General features: G+C 34.1%; 1 protein-coding gene across 4 annotated transcripts in view; it reads left to right on the top strand.

The window, feature by feature from the left end:
- The window catches only part of LOC121860337 (protein kinase C, brain isozyme-like), a 118,988-nt gene extending 99,062 nt beyond the window's left edge, over positions 1 to 19,926 (top strand). For 2 of the 4 annotated variants that reach the window (XM_042357413.1, XM_042357412.1), the window contains exon 13: positions 16,855 to 19,926. In XM_042357413.1, the coding sequence (XP_042213347.1) occupies positions 16,855 to 17,007 (153 nt within the window). In that variant the 3' untranslated portion in view covers positions 17,008 to 19,926. Of the gene's footprint in view, positions 1 to 5,950; positions 13,287 to 16,854 lie in introns of those variants that run through there. The other 2 variants (XM_042357411.1, XM_042357410.1) reach the window with 1 other exon arrangement.
- The last annotated feature ends 5,501 nt before the right edge of the window (positions 19,927 to 25,427 follow it).

Here is a 25,427-nt window from a genome sequence, read left to right as displayed (position 1 = left end):
TATTAGTATTATAAAGGGCTTACTACCCAGTAACTGACAGTAGGATTTTTATAGTGAAATGAAAAATTAAGAAAGTGCTGTACCTGTAGAGCTGAAAATGTGAGATACAAATAAAGGTTATCTCATATTCCTATTGAGTTCTTCATCAAAAATCTGCAGTCTTTAAAGTTATGTGAAGATAATTTTTCTTAGAAGTTATGAAAAAGATTTTTCTTTATTATTTTCTGGAATATCTTTAAAGACAAGGAGTGATGAAGGAAGATTATTTAGTAACTGTTATAGCGCGCGGTTTATCGTGTATCCAGTAAAGGAAAATACTTTATGGTAGGACTTCCTGATACATTTTGACACATACTAGTCACGTCAGGTTATTACCGTATTTTACATCATATAAGATGTATTGGCATCCCTGTATTGAAGAGAAGAAAATATCAGAAATGTAAGTGGATAGAAAATATGTTGAAGGTATATTGAGATGATACAGACATAATCATAGTATGTATTATGCATAAGGAGTTGATGAGTTCGTACAATCGTTTATTTAATGGTAAATGGGGTAGAGGTAAACAGTAGTGACAAGATTGGTGTGGCATAGCAGGATGGAAGCAGATTATGTCATAAATCTTAGACAATGAAGACATTGTCTATGAAAGTGGAAAATTAAATGGAGATCAGAATTTTAATGATGAATCAACTTAGTAAGAAACTGAACAGTAATAGAGCATTCAAGAAATATAGACGCCTTGTGCGCTATGTTGGCTGGTTTACCTGTTCTACAATATTTAGATTAGAGTAGAATTAGATTGATACCTGTACTACAACATGAAGAAATATTTATTGTGTATGATCACAGGGTTTTTGATCATTTACAACTGGACATATATCATATTGACATGATCTACCAGTTCATAAATTATTTTTATTCTTACATATTGTATTTCACCATCTTAATGAAATGGGATCCCTTTTCAAGTAAACTGAGTGCACTGTGTAAAACCTAACAAAGTTAACTTAGAGGTTTGAAACTTTGAAACTCTTTTGTTTTTGATAAAGTAGAATCACACACTTTATGGTATACCTAGATAACAACACTATGATGAATAGAAGATTCTTGAAGAGTTCTATTAATTCTGGGTGCTGAGATAAAATTGTGTACAAGATAAACTATATATTAATTGGTGACTGTACTTGGAAGGCTGGAACAATATATTGGTTGATTGTGCTGCATTCATTCTTAAGGAAGAAATCCAGTTGGGTCATTCATAGATTATTGATTTAACCCACATGTGATGGCTAGTGTCTAGTGGTTGTCTGAATTGTTTGGGAATGTAACTATATATTCAGTTTCTTGTTCAGTGTGCAGTGTGATAAAGTGTTATGCATGTATTATATTGGATAATATGACTAACTTCTGCCTCATAAACTGCATTGTTTGTGCAATTTACACCAGCCACTAACTTTTCTTTGGATTACGTGTAGCTATGACTAATAATCCCAACTTGTTGCTTAATCTTTACCACAAACAATTTTCTTACCAACTTCTCGGTGAGGTGTTACTAATTATCACTACCACCTTCACCATCACCACTATGTGTTGTATGGTGATTACCCTGGTATATGGTGTTCTGCAGCCCTCCACCATCCCTCTCAGTACCCCTTAAATAAGTGCGTCCCACCCTCCGTCTTTTCATGGCAAATGTTTTTAATAATCATTGCTGTGTTATTCAGTGTTTGATGATGTTTTGTCACTGTAATTGTCCTTATTCTATATTTCTTGAGTTTGTTCTTCTCAGAATATAAATACCCCCATTCCTCCGTGTCCACAGTGCTGATGAGCGTACTGTGTGAGCATTGTACTCCCTGTGATCAGTGCTCTTAAGTGTGTGGTCCTTCTTGGCTTAGGTTACTTTTGCAGACTTGGTAGTGATGTTCAGTGACTCCAGTGTAAACTTGGCCATTTTTCACCCCTCTCCTGCCTTGACTTCTGGTGTTTCTTCCTTGTGTGGTGTTGGTGTCTTGTGGTGGACTTTTCCAATTTGACACTGCAGTTGTTTTTCCAAAGTATTTGCCTTCACACTTCATCTATCATTCTCACTACCTTAACTCTTCATCTTCATGTCATGTTAATGAAAATGATATATTTTAGGAAATATATATATATATATATATATATATATATATATATATATATATATATATATATATATATATATATATATATATATATATATATATATATATATATATATATATGTTTATAGTAACATTTATTTTCCCCTTGTATTTTAGGAATAGAAGTACTGATCATGTTTATTGACTTTATCATGGAAGTCAACATGTGCTTTTCAGATCTCCCTTCCCCAGCAGGATATAATTTTCAGATAATCACAAACATATCATCGCTCATATGCCCAGATCATTTGCATAGACATACCAATATTAAGTTCTTCTAAATATTTTCATCTCCATGTACCATTTCCATCAATAGTAGCACAAAACATCCCATATCTAATCATAAACCTGATTCCCACTGTCAATGATCACTTACCAAATACATTTCCATATTCCTCATCCTATTTATTATTATTATTTTGTGGACTAGCTAAAATTAATGCATCCCTCTTTACATGTTTTCTTATTAATGCAAACTTGTACCTCCACCATCAACAGTCACACACCTTGTACCTCCACCATCAACAGTCACACACCTTGTACCTCCACCATCAACAGTCACACACCTTGTACCTCCTCCATCACAAGACTGATTTTCCATCATTTATAATTTTTCTTCAGTTATCATATGATAGTACAGTACAGTGTTTTATTTAGGTTTTGTTTTTTAATTTCCTGATTTTGTCTTCACCATAACATTAAATCCTGGAGAGAATATTAATTATGGCCAAACCTAACCTAATCTAATCTGACCTAACCTCATGTGATTCCTCCTTTTCCATTCCACTCTTTCCGTCATCCTTGCTACTGAAGCCCATGGCCCATCCTTTTTGGCAGTGGCCATTTCTCATTCATCCTCTTCTCTTTTCGTGAACCCTCCCCTTCTTCCGACCCATTCTTCCCCCCAATCCATCCCAATCCAGCAACATTTAATTCCATTACTGTACTCCATTAGCTATTTTTTCTCCCATCCCACCCCATTATTTATCCTATTCCACTAACTTCCCCACTCTATATCTCACTCTAATGGTCTCACTCTAATAACCATCTTTTTTTCATTCCATTTACTAACTTTTCTACCTCGTATTCTTTTCCTTTGACCATTTTCTCAATCCCTTTTTCTTCCATGCCGCTTCAGTCTTGACAAATTCCACATCGTCTAACCTTCCCTCTCTGTTATCCTACTCTGCCGACTATGCCTTCACTGGACCACTTCACTTCCTGTTCCACCCCTCTCCTCTGATCTTTCTCTCTACATCCCCACATCACCATCCTTTCCTGTAACCATACTTTCCTGTGACCATCCTTTCAGCTGCACCATTCACTCATCTCACTTCATTCCCATCATCTATCCTGAGCTTCTGTCCCAGTAGCCAATCACATAAAAAAATATCCTTTATCTTTATTACTGCCTTTTATGGATCACTACCCCATTAATTCAACCTGCTCTGTATCATGTATCTGTCCCACTGTGTAGTTTCATTCATACAATTCTCTGTCTCCTTCACTCATCTATTTTCTTTTATTACACAGCCTCATTCATCCATCCATCCATCCATCCCCATCTTTTTTATTAATCCACTTCATAGTGCTCCTCATTTATTTATCTTCAGTCTTAGGTACTCATCCTTCCTACTTCACTATTGTATTTACCTATCATATTTTCCAAGCCATTTTCTCCACTTTCCCGTTACTGTACACTGTACTGTCTCAATATTGTCTTTGAAGACTTACTTGACTGATCTTTGATCTCAAAATGTAAATAAAGATGAATACAGTACCTGTATAATAAACAATAGTGACTCATGTAAGGTAAGCTGTTTCACTCCATCAAGCCATATTCTTTTCAACTTCTTCAGTCAATCTTAATCCATCACACTACTAGTCTTCCCTCATACTTGCTTCCCGATTGAGTGGTCATTCCAGTCTGTTGGTTCTGCTGTCCACATACATCTTTTTCATCTATTTATGTCAATTTTCTTCACCATCTCATTCAACCTCTAACTTTTGACCATCTTGCTTGTACAGTATCTGTCATCATCATCTTCTTGATCACAGTAGTCATCCAGTTTCCTGCATCAGTTATTTTTCCTCTTCAGTATCTGAAACATTCACATCTTTTTCAACATATTTATCCTCTTCCAAGTTCACATTCTTGCACCCAATATCACCCAGGTATCACTGTTGTTATCCTACTCAGCATGTCATTTATATTTCCCATTGTGTAAAGTTCCTTTATTTTTCCCTCTAACACCCCGATGTGTTGATCATCATCCTCCCAGTCAGCTAACTATACTCTGTATTATCACACTCAGTCACCCTTGTCATTTCATCCTCATCTTCCCTTTCTACCATTTTTTCACGGTATCAACACAGTCAATACATTGCACTTAATCATCATCACTACAATATAGATGGAACATTACCCATCAGTTATCATACACTAAGCATCATAATTATTCAGTCATTCCCATTTCATCTCCCTCCTCCATGTGTCCTATATAGCCGGGTCACAAATCAAGCTAACATCAGCTGGATATTTTCGTAGAAACTATTGAAAAAATTGTACAGTTCGTGTTGATGACCACTGGTTGCTGCCTTCAGCTGATCTTGCCACTGTATTTTAGCTCATTTTAGAGGACTGAATAAATCTCAGTCATCCAAACTATTTAATATAAAAATAGTAATGGACAGGTTACTGCTGAGTGATGTTAGGTTGGCATGCTCTCTTTCCTATGCAAACTGTCAAAGTTCCTTATGATTTGGGAATGTCCCTAAAATGGAACCAAGGAGTCCGTATGAGATTAGGATGTATCTAAGTACCTGTAGAGATGTTCATATTTTCTTGAATCAAAACTTCTTCATAGAAGGTCGATGATTTGAGTACAACAGAACAGTTCCAAAGATAGGATGTGAGGTCTCTTGTGAGACAGGAGAAGGATTTTAAATAAGCATGAAAAAAAATCTTGTGAACATGAAATGATGTTGAGTATGGAACAAATACTCTCATTCATAGATGTGAAGGTTTTTACAACATAGAGCCATAACTTATATCCAAACATGGTAACAAAGTTTATTGTGTTATAGAAATATTGCTTAGACTACTGTAAGAGTATCATAAAGACTAGTTTGTATGTGATAGAAATATCCCCCCCCCCCCACCCCACAAAAAAAAAGGTGGAAGGGTTCATGTGAAACTAAAGTATTCCTAGAGGCATGTGTTATACTGTACAGTATACTGTAAGGGTTCTCAGGCAGTGAAAAATGCCTTTCAAGAAGAAGTAGGCTGAGATAAGAATGTGTAGGTGTTTGTATGGGATAAAGATGTTCCTGAAATTGGTGTGATATTCTTAGACTGAGGTATGTGATGGAGGTCTTCCTTAGAACATGTGAGGATTCATAAAGCATCGGAACATTTCTTAAGATGGCAATGTAGAATTTGGTAGATTCAAAAAAACTTAAGGATGGGAGGGTTTCTAGGTAATGGAAATGGTCAAAATTTGTGGCAGGGATATTCTTATAGTTGTCATTAGAGATGAAATGTGAATTACAGTATATATGATAAAGACACTAATACTGTATCAAATTTTCGGCTCCTGTCAAATCAGTACATACAGAATAACCAACTTTGATAAGTTTTAAGGACTAGAGAATGTGGATGTACTAAGGGCAGCAAATTGTGGAGTTTTCACAAAAACATAAATTAAAGATTTCCAGCTGATGTTTGCAATACTTTGAGTGACCTGGCATGACCGATCATGACCTGGTCTCTCCACAGACCAATCCACGCCTTGGCGAGAACTTTGATCCTGTGTTCCGCAATGCCCGGCTGGAGTTCTCCCCTGCAGATAAAAAGATCATGGAACACTTGGACCCTGATGCTTTCCATGCATTCACCTACACCAATCCATTCTATCAACCCGTGCTCGATGAGATTCTCCTCCCTGATGAGGACTAAATAACGCCACACTTGTCTTTCATCTTGCCAATACCCTGAAGCCATTGATTTGATGTCAGAAAGTGAATATGACCACCAGATCCTCCACAAACACCCTCAAGTCCAGCAGAGCAACATCTGGCTCACCTGCCAAACTTACCACCTAGATAATCATCATGTCTGCCATCCACCTGTGCCTGATCGGCCAAATGAAAGACTTGATTATTTGATAACCATTACATGCGGATATGAGTCATATATCTTCCTTTTGGAGTTGTCAAGTAAGCAAAGGCTAGAGGTAATAATGTCACAGTTCTGGAAAATATAGTTATTGCCTCCTGTTTACTGATGCATTTTCCTAATGTAGACTTTATAGAGATATTTGAATTGCATCTTTAGACATTAAGTTGGTATAGGCATCCTACACTCTACATTAAGCCAATCCTTGGAAGTAACATTTTTCTGCAACACCGTCAGGGATAAGAAAACTTCAGTAGACTGTAAAATGGTCATTAGATTTTGTTGTGTTGGGGTAATTTTAGGGTCATAAGTGGCTGCTCTTACCCCATTCAATTTTTCATAATTATTTATCCTTGCATTTAGGGTTTAGATTTGTTGATCAGAGCCCTATGTCACCCGTGGATGTCAGCTGCTGGCCATCCATGGCTGAACCTTGACTGCACCATCTTCCTTGCCATCTGCATATGTTTGACGTGCATTTCTCAGTGAACATTAACAAACTGAAAACTGATTTTAATCCTCTTATACCCAAGTCTTCCCTCATAGTTTGGTTAGATTGTCTTGTAGGATTAAGTATGTTATATGCTTAATAGATTTCATCCATTGTTTAAGTACTGTACTACTGGTGTGGATGATGACCACCATGCCGTCATTTACAAGGCCCCAATCACTGTGGCCCACATGATTTGGTCCGGATAGTGTGACCCATTCAGAATGGCCCAGGTAGTGTGACCCACTCAACATGGTCCATTTGGTATGCCCCACTGTAAATGGCCCATTTCGTTTGGCCCACTCAGCATGTCCCTGGAACCCACTCAGTATGGCTTATTCATTACATCCCACTCAACATAACCCAGTTGTTGTGGTCCACTCATCTTGACCATAGATTAATGCAGTCCATGTACATGGCCCAGTTAGTGTGGCCCATTCAATATGGCCCAGTTAGCATGGCCCACTCAACATGGCCCATCTGGTATGGCCCACTCAACAGGCCTTGGTGTGCAGAACCCCATCAGTGTGATCAAATGTGTAGATTGTTTTTCCTTGGGGGACCCCAGGTAGTTTATTAATACAGTACTACTATTTCATGCACAATTTTCATCTAAATTCAGCAGTAGTGGTTTGTAATTGTTAGTTCTCTACCAGCCGTTTCTTCTATGCTCATTGGTCTCTTGAGCTGATTGTTAGTTCCTAACTGGTTGTTATTCTTTGACCAGTTGTTAGTTGTCAACCAGTTGTTGGATTTGGACTGGCTGTAGGTTCTCTGATAATATTAGCTTCAGTATGTTGTTAAATTTTGAGTATTTGTTAGTTCTTGTCACAGAAATAAATTTTAATAAGGCATTTGGTACAGAAGTAACTAGTGGCATAGAATTAATGACTACCTTCCATTTTTCTAATTCAGCTGCTCCTTAGGCTTGCACTTGTGGGATTTTGTTTGCCCAAAGTTACAAGCCTAGAATTATGTGATTAGGGTCACATGCCCAAAATTTACGTGTTGGAGGTTTGTGTGTCTCTCCTTCTATCACTGTATAATCCTGTTTTGAGAGGTATGCAAGCAGTATTGTTGAAACTATATAATCTGTGAAGGGTGGTTATGGCAGATATGCCAATAATACTAGAGTATTTGTTGTTTTGTCATTAGAAAATTAAGTAGCCAATCTTGTAGTGAGGACACCAGAGTGGTAGGTTTTAGAGGATATGTTGTGGTAAAAATATTGTTGGTGAAGTATAATGAAGCCCTGTTGTGATGTTTTTTGACTTTCACTCTAAATATAAGTGTGCATGTAATCACAGAAAAGACTTCATTTAGTCTAATGTTGAACTTCATAGATTTTTATGTGGTGTATGTAGTATTGACTTTAATTGTAGAATCATTGATCAGGTTAGGACAACATCTGTGGTTAGTCGTATTTGGTCATGAATTAATTATTGCAAAGCAATTATTGTTCAGAACTACATTTAGACAAAAGCATTACACAAATCATGTATATGGTTAAATGTTATCTCATGTGTTGACAAGACTATCGCATTGATCTTCCTATATGATAACTGTTAGAAATAAGTGTCTTAACTCCTTAAAAATTACAGTATGTATAGATGTTATCCTTTTACAATGTTTCCAAAAGATCCTGTGATTTAAAGCATTTAAAAAAAACTGCATATAATATAGTAATGTAGTTGGCACTCCATGCAGTGGTGATGTAGCATTCTCTACATTGGTATTGCAACACCCTCTACAGTGGTATAGGATTCTCTACAGTGGTACAGTAGTGTAGCACCCTCTTCACAGGTTGTGATGCACCCTCTGTCCTGGATGGTGAAGTATCCACTGCAGTATATTATTACTACACAGTGGTGTATCACTTGACAGTGGTGGGTTAGCATCCTCTAGAGTGGTAGCAGCACTGTCTACACAGTGGTAGTAGAGCAACCTCAGTAGTAGTGATATAGCAGCTTCTGTATTATGAGGGTAGGACTCTCTCCATGAGGAGTGAGAGGAGCCAGCATTGGAGATGTAACATTCCACACTTGTTGATAGACACTATTATTAAGGTGGTGCACAATAACCTTTTGTGCAATTTGTTTGAGTGAGAAAGTCTCAGAAGTAAGTCCATCATGTGTTTTATTTATTTTTCTAATTGAAGCACAAGTATCAGGAATCATCTTTATTTTGTAGTATTTTTTAATTCTTTTTTTTTATTATAAGTAGTGTGAGTTATCCTTCAGCTTTTGATAAACATTGTTGATATTAATTTAAAAGTTGATAAAACAGGTAGCAGTATGATTATGGTGAAAAGTTTATATACATATATTTTTAGGAGAACATTGAAGCTTAAATCCTCTTGTTAATCATTTAACCATCCCCATCTGTAAAAGTTTTGTCAGCTTTGTTGTAGAAGTTGTCATGTCCCTGACTGTTGGGAGGTCTGAGTAACTCTTTAAGTGTCCACCAAACTCTGGTATATTTTGATACATTCTTATATTACCACTGTCCACGTGACTATATTGAGCCCAGGTATAAACATCAGATCAAAATATTCTAGGGTTTAGCAAAGGTTTACAGCTGACACAGGCCTCCCAATTCCCCAAAATCAGTTAAGTGTTCAGATTGTTATGGACATGCACAGTATTCACTGCAGAATATAACATAGCACCAAGACTGTCTGTTTATCCCTACTTGAAACTAATAATAGATTTGTTTTAATTTTCTCAAACTGACCTGAAGTATAAAACTCCCTTATGGGTTATACCAGTTAAACACTAAACAGTAGATGTAATAACTTTATTTTAGATACCAAACCAGATGTAGTAAAGCAGTACTGTATTGATTTGCAGTATCCTAGAAAATTTTATACTATTACCCATGATACTGCTAGGCACGAAGTGTGTCATTCCTTTGCGACAAATATCAAGTTGAAATTTTGGAAAAGATCCCCCAAAAATAGGAAAACACTTTTTATCGGTTAGTTGAGCTATATTCATGATCTTGCAGGACTACGACTAGTAGGCTGTTTAGGAGGTACCTGTGTTCAGGTGTTTTGCTTTCATGTAATACTTAAACATTCCCACTTCTGCAAAGAATCACTTAGTCTGATATTCTACATCAAAGTCACTTTCCCAGGTCTCAAGCTTGGGGATACACGTACAGTAGCCTGTTCTTGAGCATTACATTGTCAGAATGTTAATGCCTTAACAGCAATACTCATTACAGTTGCTGATGAACTGTACATGTTAGATTGAATCTGGAATATTAAACAGTCATCGACTTCCTCCAGTGAACAGAATGAGGAGGATCTTAGCATGTATTAGGGAGACAAGAAAAATTAAGAAAAACCGATAAAAAGAAATGTAGAAATTAAAGATGTTAGACTTTGATGGATATTGTGGGAGTTCCAGAAGATGCTGCCCATCTGAGGTCTGCACCATGACCTGGCAAAGGAATAACTATGTGCTGGATAGAAGATGAAGTACTCTTTTTATCCCACAGCAGTGCACCATGAGTGACCAACACTGAGCACAATACTACTTAAGTGATTCATTTACATAGACATATTGCTGTTGGTAACTATAATCATGATTATTATGTGTATTATGTTAGGTGTTCATTACAACAGGTATTATTATAAGCAGCTAAAGTTTGCTATCCTGGAATGTAGTTACTTATTATTCATTGAAGAAAAATATTTCTCGTGTAAACAGGTTTTTAAAATCGTACCTACAGTACATTAAGGCTTCTCTAAGCATACATTTCTCACCCCCATACATTTATATATCCTACTCACAACTTGTTGATGAGTATTGCTGATGAGTGCTACTGAAAATTGTTACAACACTGATAAGAAGAAATCATAATGAAAATACACAGATTCACTTTAGGTTAGTGCAACTGTATTATATAAAATGATTAGTATATTTATACTTTCAAGTGTCAGGTGATTTTAGCTTTGTTCTGGACAAGACACTTGTTAACCAGCACAAATGATTGGCTGACAATATTTTCTCAGCCTTGTGTGACATGGAGGAGCTGGCCCTTTATCTGAACCTTGTACTGTACTTATATTATAATATTAAATCAGTCAATATATTGACGTATTGTCCCTCTCGCCAGGTATGGTGTGATGTTCACAGTCTTTCTGTCATCTGTGATTGCCAAGCTTTTGTGAATTGTTCCATTCTCGCATATTTCACTTCTTTACTAGCCATAACAGTTTATGTGCATATCTTATAACTTCTTGATGTTAACTCTGTGTATATAGTTGGATGGCCTGTCATTCCAAACCGAAGTGGAAAGGCAATGTCTAAGTGTGCGAATTTTATTTTTATTGGTGTATACAGTACATTAACATAGAGAGTACAGTACAGTACCCTACCAACAAGTTTATAATAAAAACAAATCCTTATAATCACTTCCACTTGAAGTGCTGGTTATGTGTTCTTAAAGTTTTTGAAGGATTTCCTTATATTATGCATATAAATTACTGATAGATGATATTAATGGCTGAAAATGTTTTGATAATTTGGCCTGTGGTAGAATTTCCCCAGTTGTCCACAGTATGTGGCACCTTGAAGGTTTAACTCCCACACCAAAACACACTTAAGAGTTGGAGGAAAGTACAGCATATACATGTTAGATCTTGTATTGAGTAACCTTTAGTCATAACCTCATATGCTTTCCCAAAGTGTCTAGCTAAAGACCATAATTTTTACATGGAATCATTAGTTGTGCAACATTGATGTTTAGATTTTATGAGGATATTAACTGTGACACTGGAAAATTTATAGTACACATGAATTATTCAAATCATTAGCTGAGTCACCTAGGTTATGTGTTGTTGTAGTAAGTTCATCAAGTCTTTCTGTTAACATATGTAGGCTATTACAAACTTTGCATGATTTGTGTCAAGCAGATTTGAACAGTCAAAGCGTCCCATGAGATATTTCCTATATGAAGCATAATTTTGGTGGAGTGTTGCTGTAAATTTCTAATCTTCTACCACAGTTTCATTAAGCACTAGAATTTGTGGAAGTCTACATTATTGCTTACAGTCTCTTAACATATACCTGGATTTAAGAGTACATATCGATGTTAATTGTTTAGATCATATAAAAGACTAAAATAATTTCCTCAGTGTAAAGTACATAAGGCAATTGTTGTCTAGGACAGGACCAAAGCTCAACAGTTAACAAGTTATGAAGGTTTTTGTAGAAACATCCCTGATCAGTTTGACTGTTCTTGGCACTTGCTGTTTGTTCAAGTGTATCACTTGAGTACTCTTAGCCAGTTAACAGGCACCAGACAAATTCCCAAATGATAATAAATGCTTTAACACTAAATTTAATGTATGCGGATGTTTATTTCCATTCCCAGTTTAGTAGTATTGGGGGAGACTTAGGTTTTGGTGATCTTAGGTGACACTTAAGAATTGGGTTTGAACTTGTAATACCTTTTTTATTTATTTTAATAGCTGTGACCTTTTACTGATTATATAATTGTTCCTTCATTGTTTTTATTTTATGGTACAACTCCCTGACTTTGTCATATAATTACAGTATCAAATATTACAAGAGTTGAGACAATGATGAATTTAAGAGGAGCTTATCTTTTGTATAGAAAGATATTTTAAAAAGTATATATTCCGGTAATCAGATTTTAAAGGAACTACTGTACAAAAGAATAATATGCCAGAATGTAAATAGAAAGTTTCACAAAGAAAAACAGGTTAAGTTATGGTGCCACATAAAAAATTGTGCACAAACCATGACACTTAAGGAATACAATACATGAATATAACATAGTATGAACCAGTCTCCTTGGATGGCATCTTGAATGCCCATAAACATTATCACTCTCAAAATAGTTGAAAGTAATTGTTTTAAGTGGTAATCAGCAACTTGCTTTTCTTTCTGTTTATGATAAGAAAATATTCAATTGATTTCAAATTTCAGATAAAATTGTTGGCCCCCTTCACAAATATTACATATATATTATTGTAATTTTATTGTCTCAGTGTTATTTTTATAAATCTAACCAATTAAGACTAATGTTATGCATATGAAGGTTTTGGGACATGGTAGCATGCTTGAAGGTGTTATGGATCCTGTCTTGCATACAAGCAACAGGCAATTACAAACATTATTTAAAATATTAGTTAGTTTGGTCTCTCTTGCCCCAATACCTCCAATATGCAACAGTTAAATCACAAAGAAGTTTGTTATGTAGGAAATATGTAGAATAGAGGAAAGCTGCATTACAACTAATTAACACCACCGAAAACAGGTTTTCATAGTGTTCCGATTTAGTCATTCCTCACAAAAAATTACTTATTTTCATGACTCTTATTTGTGATTTAACTGGTTTGACTGTCAGTTTTATCCTCTAATGCCCCAGTTGTGTCAATCTTTCAGATTATAAGAAAATAAAACAAAAACATTTTTTGAGAACTTTGATTATATTACCTCATGTAGACTTTAACATAAATACTGTACTGTACTAAGATTGCTGATGATGTACAGTACAGTACAGTACAGTACAATATTGGATTACTGTATACTGTACCTTGTATTCATAGAATACATTTTAAAAATTGTTGAGGCTTCAGGTAAGAAGGTGTAAATTCAGATAAAAAGGCTCTTATATGAGCTTTGCCAAATTTATTAACAGTTATGATAGGAAAAGAAGTTTTGTTTTTGTTTTCAGCTAAACCCACTAGCAACTTACGGTAGAAATTGCAATAAAACACTGCAAATAATCTTTATGATGTACAGTTTAAAGAGTTAAGTCCACCATTCTTTGAGTCATTTTTTTTTATTCTGAATTTGTTTTGGTAATAATATGTGTAAACCAAATACAGTGTAATGACAGTAACGGACTAAGATACAATACTGTATTAAGAGAAATAAAAAGCAAATAGAGTATGTAATGATTTACACAACAGTACAGATATCAGTACAGTACAGTACAGTACAGTACAGTACAGTACAGTTCAGTCAGTGAAAAGGTAATGAATTGGTGGTAGGGTGGAATGCAATGTGTTGATGTCGCCATGCATAACAAACTTACATGTAGAGGAAATGATTTTCAAAAAGCAAATGAGTTTTATCAGTCCAAAACAGTTCATGGGCTTTTATTCCTGTAGATTATTTCATTTAACCCAAGAAGTCCAGTCAACTGAATCTTGTGGTTCCAGGGTTTTGTTTTTATTTCCCAGGTTGTACATCTTCAAAGAAATTTACAGTAAATTTTTCTGAAAGGCATCTCAAGAATGAATAGTCTCAAAGAACTCGCATGCACAAGAAAAATGTCACAACAAGCAAATTTTGTTTCACATATCATTGTGGCTAATGAAATCTCAGTCTTAATTGGTAGGAATAAAGCACTAAATTTTTTTCCTAGTCCATAGATAATGCTTAAAAATACTCCATCAAACTATTGCATAAGAACTTACAGGGTGTATTTCTTTAAGGGTTTAGTTGCAATGCCACACCTGTGTATCAATTCTTCTGCTTCTCTTTGTGTCTTCTGTATCTATTTATTTACAAATATATATTTGTTCTTTTAATTTTCCACTTAGTCAGGATGAAAGGGACATACCTAACATCAGATTTAGAATAATATTCTACTGCTAATAATTATACACAGAAGATATTGTAATTGTTAATGAAAAGATAGTATCAATACAGTAATAAATGTTGTAATACATTAATTAATAACCACAGTTGATGGTCCTGATAAATATAATACTGTACTGTATATTGTGTACTTACAATATAGTACTGCACAGTACAAGTACTCATATTTCCCAGAAAAACAAGGTTTCTCTGGTTATCTGTAACTTCTTTGGTGTATTTGCAGCTTCACTTTGCTTCAGTGCTTCAGCTTTCTTTACATTTAATTGTTGTGTGTATACTTTTCCTGTGTATTTCTTTTGGATTTCTTGAAAATTATTGGGAGACAGGTAGTAAAGGAAGTTCCTAAAGTCCTTTTATTATCTGTGATTGCAATACACAGGAGAAGAAATGTTCACAGAGTACTGACACCCTGGCATGAGTGTGTCTTCACTGGCATGGGGAAACTACCACACCGTTAACTCATGGCAATATTGATTGTACCATGCAAATAATTTGGATTTGGATTTGGATCCATTTTGGGCATTTTGGTGACTGGTAATGTTGTAGACCTAAATTATAGATATTACATGATGGTTCCAAAAAAAAAGTTGTTTTGATAATATGCAAGAAGTAAGATTTTCATGTGACAATAATCTGATTTTTCTAAAGTCCTCCAGCAAGCACCTGAATAATATGTTATTGATTCGTGTGTAAAATATATTTCTGATATAATTGATTAGGACATTGCAGGCATTTTTTCAAATCCCTGTTACTGGTATCTATCCAAGGTTACCTTCTCATGTTACCCATCTTTCATATTCAGATTTTTTCCATGCTTCAAATACAACCTATGAAAATCATATTGTGTCACCTTAGCTTTTCTGCTTTAAGAACATTGCTGTATTTCTAATTTCAATTGTATAAATGAAATGCAAATTAAGAATAATCCTGTAATTAATATGTAGTTTTGGATGCCTTTAAATATTACATTATTTTTTTCCCACTTAAAATTACAGTAAATATCTTTATGTACTTGAAGAACTTGGAACAAGTTCTAACGTAAATATAAATTATCCAAGGTACTTAAATGTACATCCTTGTCCCATACCTTTGAAATTAAGTGTTTAATTTTAAGAAATAAAGTAATAGCATTAACAGAATACAAATAAATTATTTATTTATTCATTTTTATATTATTTTATTGAGAATTGCAATTAAATGCCAGGTAGCGACGTGTCCTCCTAATATTACGTATTTAAGTAATTATTAGATGTTTTAATTGCCTGTATGTTGGCCTGGCGAATTAATGCTAGACATTTACATACCTAGGTATAAAGCTAGACGTTGTATTCTGGTATATCACAAAGACTGTTTTTTAGAAGAAAAAAAATTATGTGCAAGATGATTTGTTGTGCCATGAATAGTTGCATAATATTGAACTTTCAAAACAGGTCTCTTTAAGTTGGGACTTGTAGTGGTACTACTGTGCAACTTTTAAACTGTGTTGTTTTCTTTTAAATTGTTCACTTCATAAATGTGAGAATCTTATGGATTGGTTATACTGTAGTATGTTTAAGAATGTCCAAGATTGGAGACAGTAGTTTTTGGTCTGTCGTTTTAGTAAGCCAGAGAGTTGTGGTCTAACAGTTCCTTAACAGGTAGTGATGGCTGTCATGTATTTTGATCCAGAAAGTAATAACGGTAAGTACTTTTGTGCTGCCTGTTGCACTGGTAACATTACAGTACTGAGATATTTTTAGGAAACTTTAGTTGCATTTTCCTTGAAGTACAGTACTGTATATAATGCTTACTGGGTATATTTTTTACTTTTTTGAAAGGCTTTATGCATGATAACAATAATCCATAAACGTGGAGTCATATCAACTTATTAATTTTGGGTAAATAACTTACAGAATTAAACACGATGTAGGAGGTATGATGCATCAAAATTGGTTTATATTGTGACATGAATTTGGTAATATCTTTCCAATTTGTTAATCATTAGACATTACAGTGTTTTATAGCATTTTTTTTTATAAAGATGGAGTAAAAACATTTTCATTATTATTATTATTTTATCATTAATACTTTAATCTTTTTGTTTAGAATTATTCTTGAACTTACCCAGCTACAGCAGTGCTCAGGTCATGAACTCATCAATTTTCTAACAACTTCATCTCAGTAAGAATATAACATATTGTACTGCAACGGTTTTAATTGTAGGTCTGTCCCATCTTTTATATAATGCTACAATAAAGTAATAAGTGAGCATTACATTATTCACATGTCATTCTGCATTTTCTAAGTGTATACCCAGTATAAAACAAACTTATTTACTTATGTGACAGAGTCAGTATAAAGAGGGATGAACTAATGATAAATTTATATTTCAGCGTCATCGTAAGGATGTAAGCAACTTTGACAAGCAGTTCACCTCTGAGCGTACTGAACTGACTCCCACTGATAAACTCTTCATGATGAACCTTGACCAGACTGAGTTCTCTGGCTTCTCATATCTCAACCCAGAGTACATTCAACATGTGTAAACTCTGGACAGATATGTCATATTTCTACTCATCTATCTATGTAACAGTTTATCTGCACTTGTTATTGGACAAACATCACATTAATGTACACTCAAACATGTGTAAAACTGTCTTCTTTGTTATAAAATTGTATTGGCCATTTTCAAAACTAATTTACTTCCATTATGCCAGAAATAACTACACTGTATCTTTTAGTGCCTAGAAAATATTACATTAAAATCAATCAAAATTACATTAATAACTTAATATGGCATAAATTAAATGCTTGTACAACATAAATTAATCAGTTTAGGTGGGTATTATACCTGTGAATCTGACAGTATTGAAGCCAAAATTTGCATTACAGTACATTATTTTGCTTCACACAACAAATAAATAGTGAAAGAATTTAGGGAAAAATTTTCCTGTATTGCCCTGGACAGACTACATACATAATTTAGGTCTGGTAGACAGAGCATGTCCTCATAAATGCAACTGTAATATGAGGAAAGATTGAGGGTGTGTGTGTAGGTTGACTTCATATTCTGTGTGTGTGTAAGGTGGTCCAGTAAATGTCATATGGGACTCTTAACCACTCTTCCCCTGTTTCAGTGAAATTGTGGCTACTATCACCTTAAAGTTTCAGACACTGTATTTTGAATAAACTCATGTTGTTTTTATTACTTCATTCACATGAGGTCAATTAACAAACCAAGAATATATATGAATGTACCTTTTATCCCTGCAGATATAACAATCTCAAGGACTTGACTACCTTGTCTACCCTTCTCCCACACTCCATATTTTAAGATCATCTGTGTAAAAAAACTTTAGGACTTGAAAGCCTTCAACTTGGAATTAAAAAAAGTAGATGGGTTATCATAAAGTTTATGGATGTATGAGCAACCCAGGCATGAGTACTTAAAAGTTTCAATTATGCTTACCAGATAATCAAAATTCCCACCTCATTACAGCTATATCATTGAAGTATTATTTAAGAAGAAGTAATTGTATACGTATGTACGTATAGTAAATAGTTTCTCCATTTTTATTTTTTTTGCATCTTTTTTTATGTATTCCTAGGTCTTGATACTGGATATACAGTGTGGATAGGAATCTGAGCTTAGTTTTTGAAAATGGTTCTTAACATGAAATTCCAGTGATGTAAACTACTGTATGTGTAACAGGTTTAATAATGATAAGTCATCCTGCTTTTGACTTTCAATATGGGTTAGTAAGTTGACCAATTTAGAGGTCCACTTTTATACATTTGCTCTTTATATTATATTATGGAATTAAGCATCTGTGTAGCAAAGATTTTTACATTTAATAACTACAAGTATCTATATTTTATCAAACTTCATTTCCTCAATATGTGCAATAAAGATATTCCGTGTGCTAAAGTTCTATAACAGATTTTTACGAGTGTTGTGAGATAGTATTAATTCCTAGCCATTAATGAAAACTCCATGGAAATCTCTAGTCATTAAGTTTAGTATATTGTATGTACAGTATTGTTAGACTTTCGTCATATTACAGTGCAGTATTTTTTGGCGGTTCTGGATCATAGAAAGTGTATTATTGTGTAATCTCCTGTTGACGTGGATGGATGTATGATTATTTTACAGTGAAGGAAATTCAAGTGAGGATCTTTTAGCAATATAAATAAAAAAATTTATTTGCACATATTTTCCTACAAAGTAAATTTTTCCTTGCCTGAGTGGATTTGTAAAGGAAATAGCCAATTTGGTTAAGAGGTAAAGTTTTAAAATCACTGAATATACTTGTTCTAAATTGTAAAACTTCAACGATTGTCATTTTTGGAGGTTGGTTAACAGTTCAAATTTGTTAAACTTAAAAGTTCACAAAATTTGGAGCTTGGTTAAAAATATATATTATTTAATTCATTGGCTTCATTTGTATATTTTTCAGCAATGATGTGACTGTCCGACATTTGTAGTATGACATAACTCTCCTTTAAGAAATGAGAATGTCTAATTTTCATTTGAGGTGAATTTATTCCCAGCAAGAAATAAGGACAGGCGAGTTTTAAGTAAGTAGCGAGAAGTTTGTGGTATAAGAACAAAGCGTTTCTCCAGCAGTAGTACAGTACTTCCATGATAAACCAGTCAATATTTACTGTATGTTGTTTATGTGTTCCTTTACAATGTCATAATTTGCTTTAACTAACTCATGTTGAAAAAGGGCAAGGTATTGATGATGAAATTTAATATTAAATTAAAAATCCTGAACAGTAGAAGGGTCTTATACAAAGGTGAAATAAATTCGAGGAAAATAATAATAAATTATATACTGTATTGCAAATGAAAATAAATTAAATTTTGTCCTTATTGTTTGTTCGAATAATACATTTTCTTATGATCCATTTAAAATTAGTTTAGGTTATTGGGCCTGAAGATGATAATGGTTACTTAGTTTTAAAAGATATTTAAACTACTGTAAACCTTCAGAAATTACCTATTCCATTTCATAAATGTAATTTTATTAATAGTTAGGATCAAAGGCTTGTGTATGTATGTGCCCCACAATGTGTTCCAGTAATAGAGAGTAAAGCCTTGTTGTAGGAGTTACCTAAAGTCAATGCAAGAGGCATGATGAACAAGTATGACAATAGTAACAAGGCATCTTGTTTGAGTTGCAGAGATGTTTCAATTTATTGGTGTGGAAGAGCACACAATAATATTCAGTTAACATGCAAAATATATGTTCATAAAAGAATAATATGAATATACAGTACTTTAAATTCAGATATTAAATGAATAATGGTAAAGAAGTTTGTACTGTATTGAGGATTTCCATTATAAACATCTGTTTATTTTTCCCAGAATAATAATATTCATCTACCAGCAACTGCCAGTAAAATAAGATACCGAAGTTAACACTGATTAGTTTATTTAAAAAAAGAGAAGTGCAATTCTTATGAATAAGAACCTGAAAGAGATAAAGTTACTGTATTTCACACACACAACAATACTTGTTCAGAATATCCATTATTTTCTTTTAATTATATTAATGCCAAAAATATGATTTTCTAGCTTCTTTCATTTCTGTCAGTATTAATTCTTGCATACTTAATTGTAATAAGCAAAATTAGGTTGCAAAACTAGCGGTTTTATCTCAAAACGTATTAAATAGCTTGTATTATCTTGCTTCATGCCTCTTAAGAACAGTATAGTTTAATGTTCAGCTCCTTGTTGTTTTTATACCATCACTCAAATGATGAAATTGTTGTAAGCAAAATTTGCTGAATTGTTACTGAGAGGTGTATATTGAGCAGTATAGGGATTAGTATTTTCTTGGCAATTATTCCATTAATGTAGATTTTACTTTGTTTTTTTTTTGTAGTTTCAAAAATTCCATGATGCTCATGTAATATATATATTTTGAAATCTCTTAAAATTGTAACAATGTACAGTACATCAGTCCATCTCCCTAAACTGCCAATAATACCCACAATCATATGTATGTATCAATGGTGTATACTTTACAAGAGTTGCATTATGTCTGTTTATGGATTAATTTATACTTGTTTAAAAGAGGGAGAAGCGTAATTACACAATCTAATCTTGTAGGTAGTGTGGGATTAGAATTGGATCTCCTTTGTAGCACTCCTTTGTGCAGGCATAACTTGAAGCAGTGACTATCACATATGGATGAAAGTATACAGTTGGGTCTTCATTTACGCGGTCAATTGAACCCGTGGAGTACCGCGTAAAATGAGAAACACATAAATGAAATAACAGAACATATGGGATTAATTGAAATAGAGACTGGGCCGACCGCCAAACTTCACTTTTTCTGGCACAATATGTACCTTGTAGTCAAAATAACATCTTAATTTTATGATGGTATGCACACACAATTAATAATTAAGAGAAATATCAATAATATTAGGTTTTTTAACACTTACATTAGTAGAAAAGATGGCTGGGCACACGGGGATGGGAGGTTGGTTCTGAGGCAGAGGGCAGATTATTGGCCCTCACCTGTATCACTTGTATCAATTGTATCACTATCCACCACATAGGCTTGCAGGGCCTCTTTGTCAAACCCCTCAAAGTCCATATCCTCACTATCACTATCACTGACTTGGGCCGGCTGTGGTGGGTGGCGGGTGAAGAACTCGGTAATGTTTTGATGACTGGGCGACCTTGTGCGCACCCTGCCCGCGCCGCTTCGCGCGTAAATGACCAAATTTACCACATAATTAAAGCATTTCAATTCTGGCAAGGCACCGCGTAAATGACCAAACGCGTAAACAAAAACCGCGTAAATCCAGACTCAACTGTATAGTACATATCCATACAGTATTTGTAAATACTGTGAGTCAGGCATATGGCTGAGAGGGTTTTATTTATGCTTAAAACTTGTGCAAAGTAAAAATAAAGTAAATAAATAAATAAATAATATTTTTAGCATTTTTAAACAATCCAAATTGTGGGTGCTACTATAGTGTACAGTTTACAAATATATCTTTAGTGTAGCTTAACCTGACCTGACCCAACCCAACCTAACCTAAATATCTTGTTGACCACACACTATAGTAGTACCAAATTTTGCAACAAAAATGTTTAACCTGATTTTTTCTTTAGTGTTATTTACAACCCTTTCATCCATAGTCATTAAAATTACTCAAATCAACAATGACTGCAGATCATCACTTGATGCAGGATTGTACAGTACTTGTAATGCCATTTAGAGGGATCCTGAAGTGCTTCCCACACTCATTTTCTAGTCCCCTTATGTGTACAGTTTTGTCAACTTGACACCAGAAATGGTATGAGTTTTAATTATTTATTTATATTTTCATTGAAATCTTCATTATAGTTATTAATACTGCCAAAAATAAGTCTCATTATCTTAGAAGGACGTAACTAAAATTATTTTTCATCCATAAATTTTAATTTACTTTTAAAGATACTAATAATCATATTTTTTTATTGAACCTCCTTTCTTCCAAATTTAAAATCATACATTCACAATGCTAACAAGAAACTTTTGTCATCTGGTGTCTGGTTTGTCTTCTCTTGTAGAGCATAGTTCTGCCTTGCTGCAATATTGAACACAAATCAGGTCTTCTATTTTGTAACAATATAACCAAGAAGAATTAGGTCCAGTTATGACATCTATAGTTTCTTGTGTATGGGCTTAACTGAATAATATTTTTGTAATGCTATTTTTATGAGGCCATATAGGCTCTGAGTTAACTTGATTACAATTTATGGGCCTTGTATAAGTAGAAAAACGGTATTTATATGGATAAAAAATCTGCTAATGAAAAAAATCAAACATGCTGCAGTTAAAATACAGTATATGTTTCAGAGTAGACCTGCTTCGTAGATTCCCCAATTTAAAGTATATTCTGAGTGACAGTGTGCTAGAACATTCCAATATTTTGGATAAGATCGTCATAAATGTGTTTTTTCTCTCACTGTTATTCAGAATAATCTCAGATATTTCCATTTCTGTATGTGCTACAATAATACTTAAAAGTATTCAAATTCAGCCACATATTCACCTTCTGCCTTGTATGTTTTCAACTAATACAAGTTTATCTCGTGGTACATTACACTCTAAATAATCTGTATGAATTATAATAATTAAAGTGGGTCATTTATCATGCTTATATTTAATTATCAGAGGAACAGAATATCCTGACATGCCTCCTGCATGGTTTAGCAAGGCAGTGTAATTTATTTGGATTGTATTGTACTATTCTTAAAGGTATATTCAGGGTCAAAAGATTAGTGGCCAGTGTAGGTAGTAACAGTTAATACTTGTCTCCTTTTGTTCACTGCTTTGATTTTTTTTTTTTTTTGCAATATACAGTAGTTTTCACATGTGACAAACAGTATTAGAAACTCATAAAATAGTTCTGGTATTGTTAAGTACAGGATGTTTGTAACTAATAAAATAATTTCTTATAGTTTAATTTTAGTATATGCAATTTACCAAAGCTATTGTCTGTGGAGAGATTATATTGGTTTAGTGTTCATTTCATTTATATTCTTCTTCCTGTTATTTAATTTGATTAAATTCTTATATAATACTGTATACTGTTCTTAAAATGAACAGTTATACGTTCATTAACATGAAATGATCTGATATCATGAAACTGTTCAGGGTTAGTGTAGGTTCATTGAAGTAAGGTATGCATAAAAGCTGAACAAGATATCTTAATTTGTATTTGACATTTCATGTTACTTGGACTTATTTTGGGATGAAGGAAATACTCCAAATAGAAATATTTGTAGCTTGCAAAATAAGGAAATTCAGTGCTGCCTGGAAATAAGTAAGATTATGATGCCAAAGCATTTTATACTCTGTAAAAATAACAGTACAGTATTATGGATAGATGCTTTACTGAGCTTTTTGCTCTTTAGTGATAAATACACTGAGGTATATGAATGGTTGGCCAGTTCCTTGCCTGAAAATGGTCAGTAATTATACAGTATTTTACTTTTTGTTGTGTCTGTTATAAAGCAGTTCCTTCATGCACATATTAATAGATGTTCTTCACTTGTTGACACAGGTCATATATGGTCAAAGATATCATTTGTATAATCAAAATGGGCTGTTGTTGTTAACATGATTATTATTTTTATTGTAATATTATTTCTTATAAAACAATGAACATTACTGTACTATAGGTCCACCACCAATTTTCCGGCACCTTTGGTTCCTGAGCCTTGCCGGATTAATAGAGGTCATATATAATAATCAAGCAATACACCTCCGACCCACTAGCTATACGCTTCCCGGTATCTTTAAACCACCATTCCATCATCACTCTATCATGTTCAGTACTCTTACCATCTTTCATTGTTTTTCTAATGCACATTTGCTTCTTGGAATCACCTCTGCATAGAATCTTATTACTTTTTTTTACTTTGCTTCTTTATATCATACACAGTTGATGAACCAATACCATACTGATCACACACCTGTCACACCGAAACACCACAGTCAAGTTTTCTCAAGAGTTCTACCTTATCTTGTATTGATATGGAATGGTGTTTATGCTTTACACCACCACTGACACATGTACTTGCCTTTGAAGCCATAGCTTTAGTTAAATATGTGCAAAATAAGCTAAGAATCACACAAAATCAAGGGACTACCACCAACAACTGCAGAGTAAACAAACAAAGTGAGCGCTGCTAAGACGTAACGCCATCTGTGGCAGCCCATGAGGTCGCAGAAATTTCATACGCCCTTTCGTAATTTTGTCCGGATTAAAAGAGGTGCCGGACCATCCGTTACCAGAAAATTGGTGGTGGACCTGTATTATAATTTTTTCATGATATGTTCAATGCCACATTACCTCCAGGAATTTGTCTTCCTTGAGGTAATAGCGCATTTAAATCCTTGAATGACTCATTTCCAAATCTATAAATGTTCAAAGATTATCAGCAGTTATTGAAATAATTTGTGAAACCTTTGGGGGGGAGGTTTGGTTCTCAAATGAGAGTAAGAAAAATGAAATTGGAGCAGGGCTGTGGGTTTCCTCATTGGATGTAAAAAAATGTGTTACATCACTGAATGGTTAAAGTAAATAACATTGTGTGAGAGAACACATCCCCTCTTCTCCCACAGGAGTGCTTCCATGGTTTACCAATCCCAATTAGTCTACTACCTAAAATTCTGATGATAATTACTTGTTGGTTTTAACAGAGTGAAGAGCAGTTCTATTGCCCTAACATTAGTGATGACATTGTTATCAGTATCCAGACCTTTAACACTCAGGTTAAGGTTCATTATCTGTGTCTGCTGAGTGTCAATGACCTTATTGGGAGGTGTGGAGGTAGATGCTCCTGGTGACCGTGTGTGGCAGTGGAGACCAGTTTTATATAATCAGATATACTAATTAATATTGTTATTATTATTAAGGATCAGTAGAAAATCAGAGTGTAGATGTCTCATGAGGTATGTACTGTACAGTATTTGGCAAATTTGTAAGCAGCATATACAGCATATAGTGATTACCTCTATCAGTTTCCAAGAGTCTTCACCATTTATTTTTCAACAAAGTTCAGTACAATACAGTATTATAATGACTTATCATAACTGAAAAAATGATGTACAGTACTGGTATCAGTTTTCTTTTTGTGATACAGTACAGTATACCTGTATATGTTGTGACACTTAATTCTTTGTTTGCTGCTTTCAAATTTTTACCATGTAATCCATTCATTTTCTCACACTTTCCTTTTAAAGAAGTTAGTTACTGAACCAATTCATTCTTAAATTATTTGTAAACATAATTGTGATTCACTGTTGCAGTCCAATCTTAATATAAAATTTTCTGCTGAATTTATCCTATGGTAGAATTCCATATCCAGTATTTTCCTCTTGCAGTCACCAGAACAAGGACCTGTCATTTGCTTCTGGTTTCTGCTGTCTCAGTGACTTCTTATATT

The sequence above is a fragment of the Homarus americanus genome, unplaced genomic scaffold (genome assembly GCF_018991925.1).
Source record: "Homarus americanus isolate GMGI-L3 unplaced genomic scaffold, GMGI_Hamer_2.0 scaffold48088, whole genome shotgun sequence".
Taxonomy (NCBI): domain Eukaryota; kingdom Metazoa; phylum Arthropoda; class Malacostraca; order Decapoda; family Nephropidae; genus Homarus; species Homarus americanus.
Note: the sequence above shows the minus strand (reverse complement) of the source record. Positions and strands in the feature narration are given on the sequence as shown.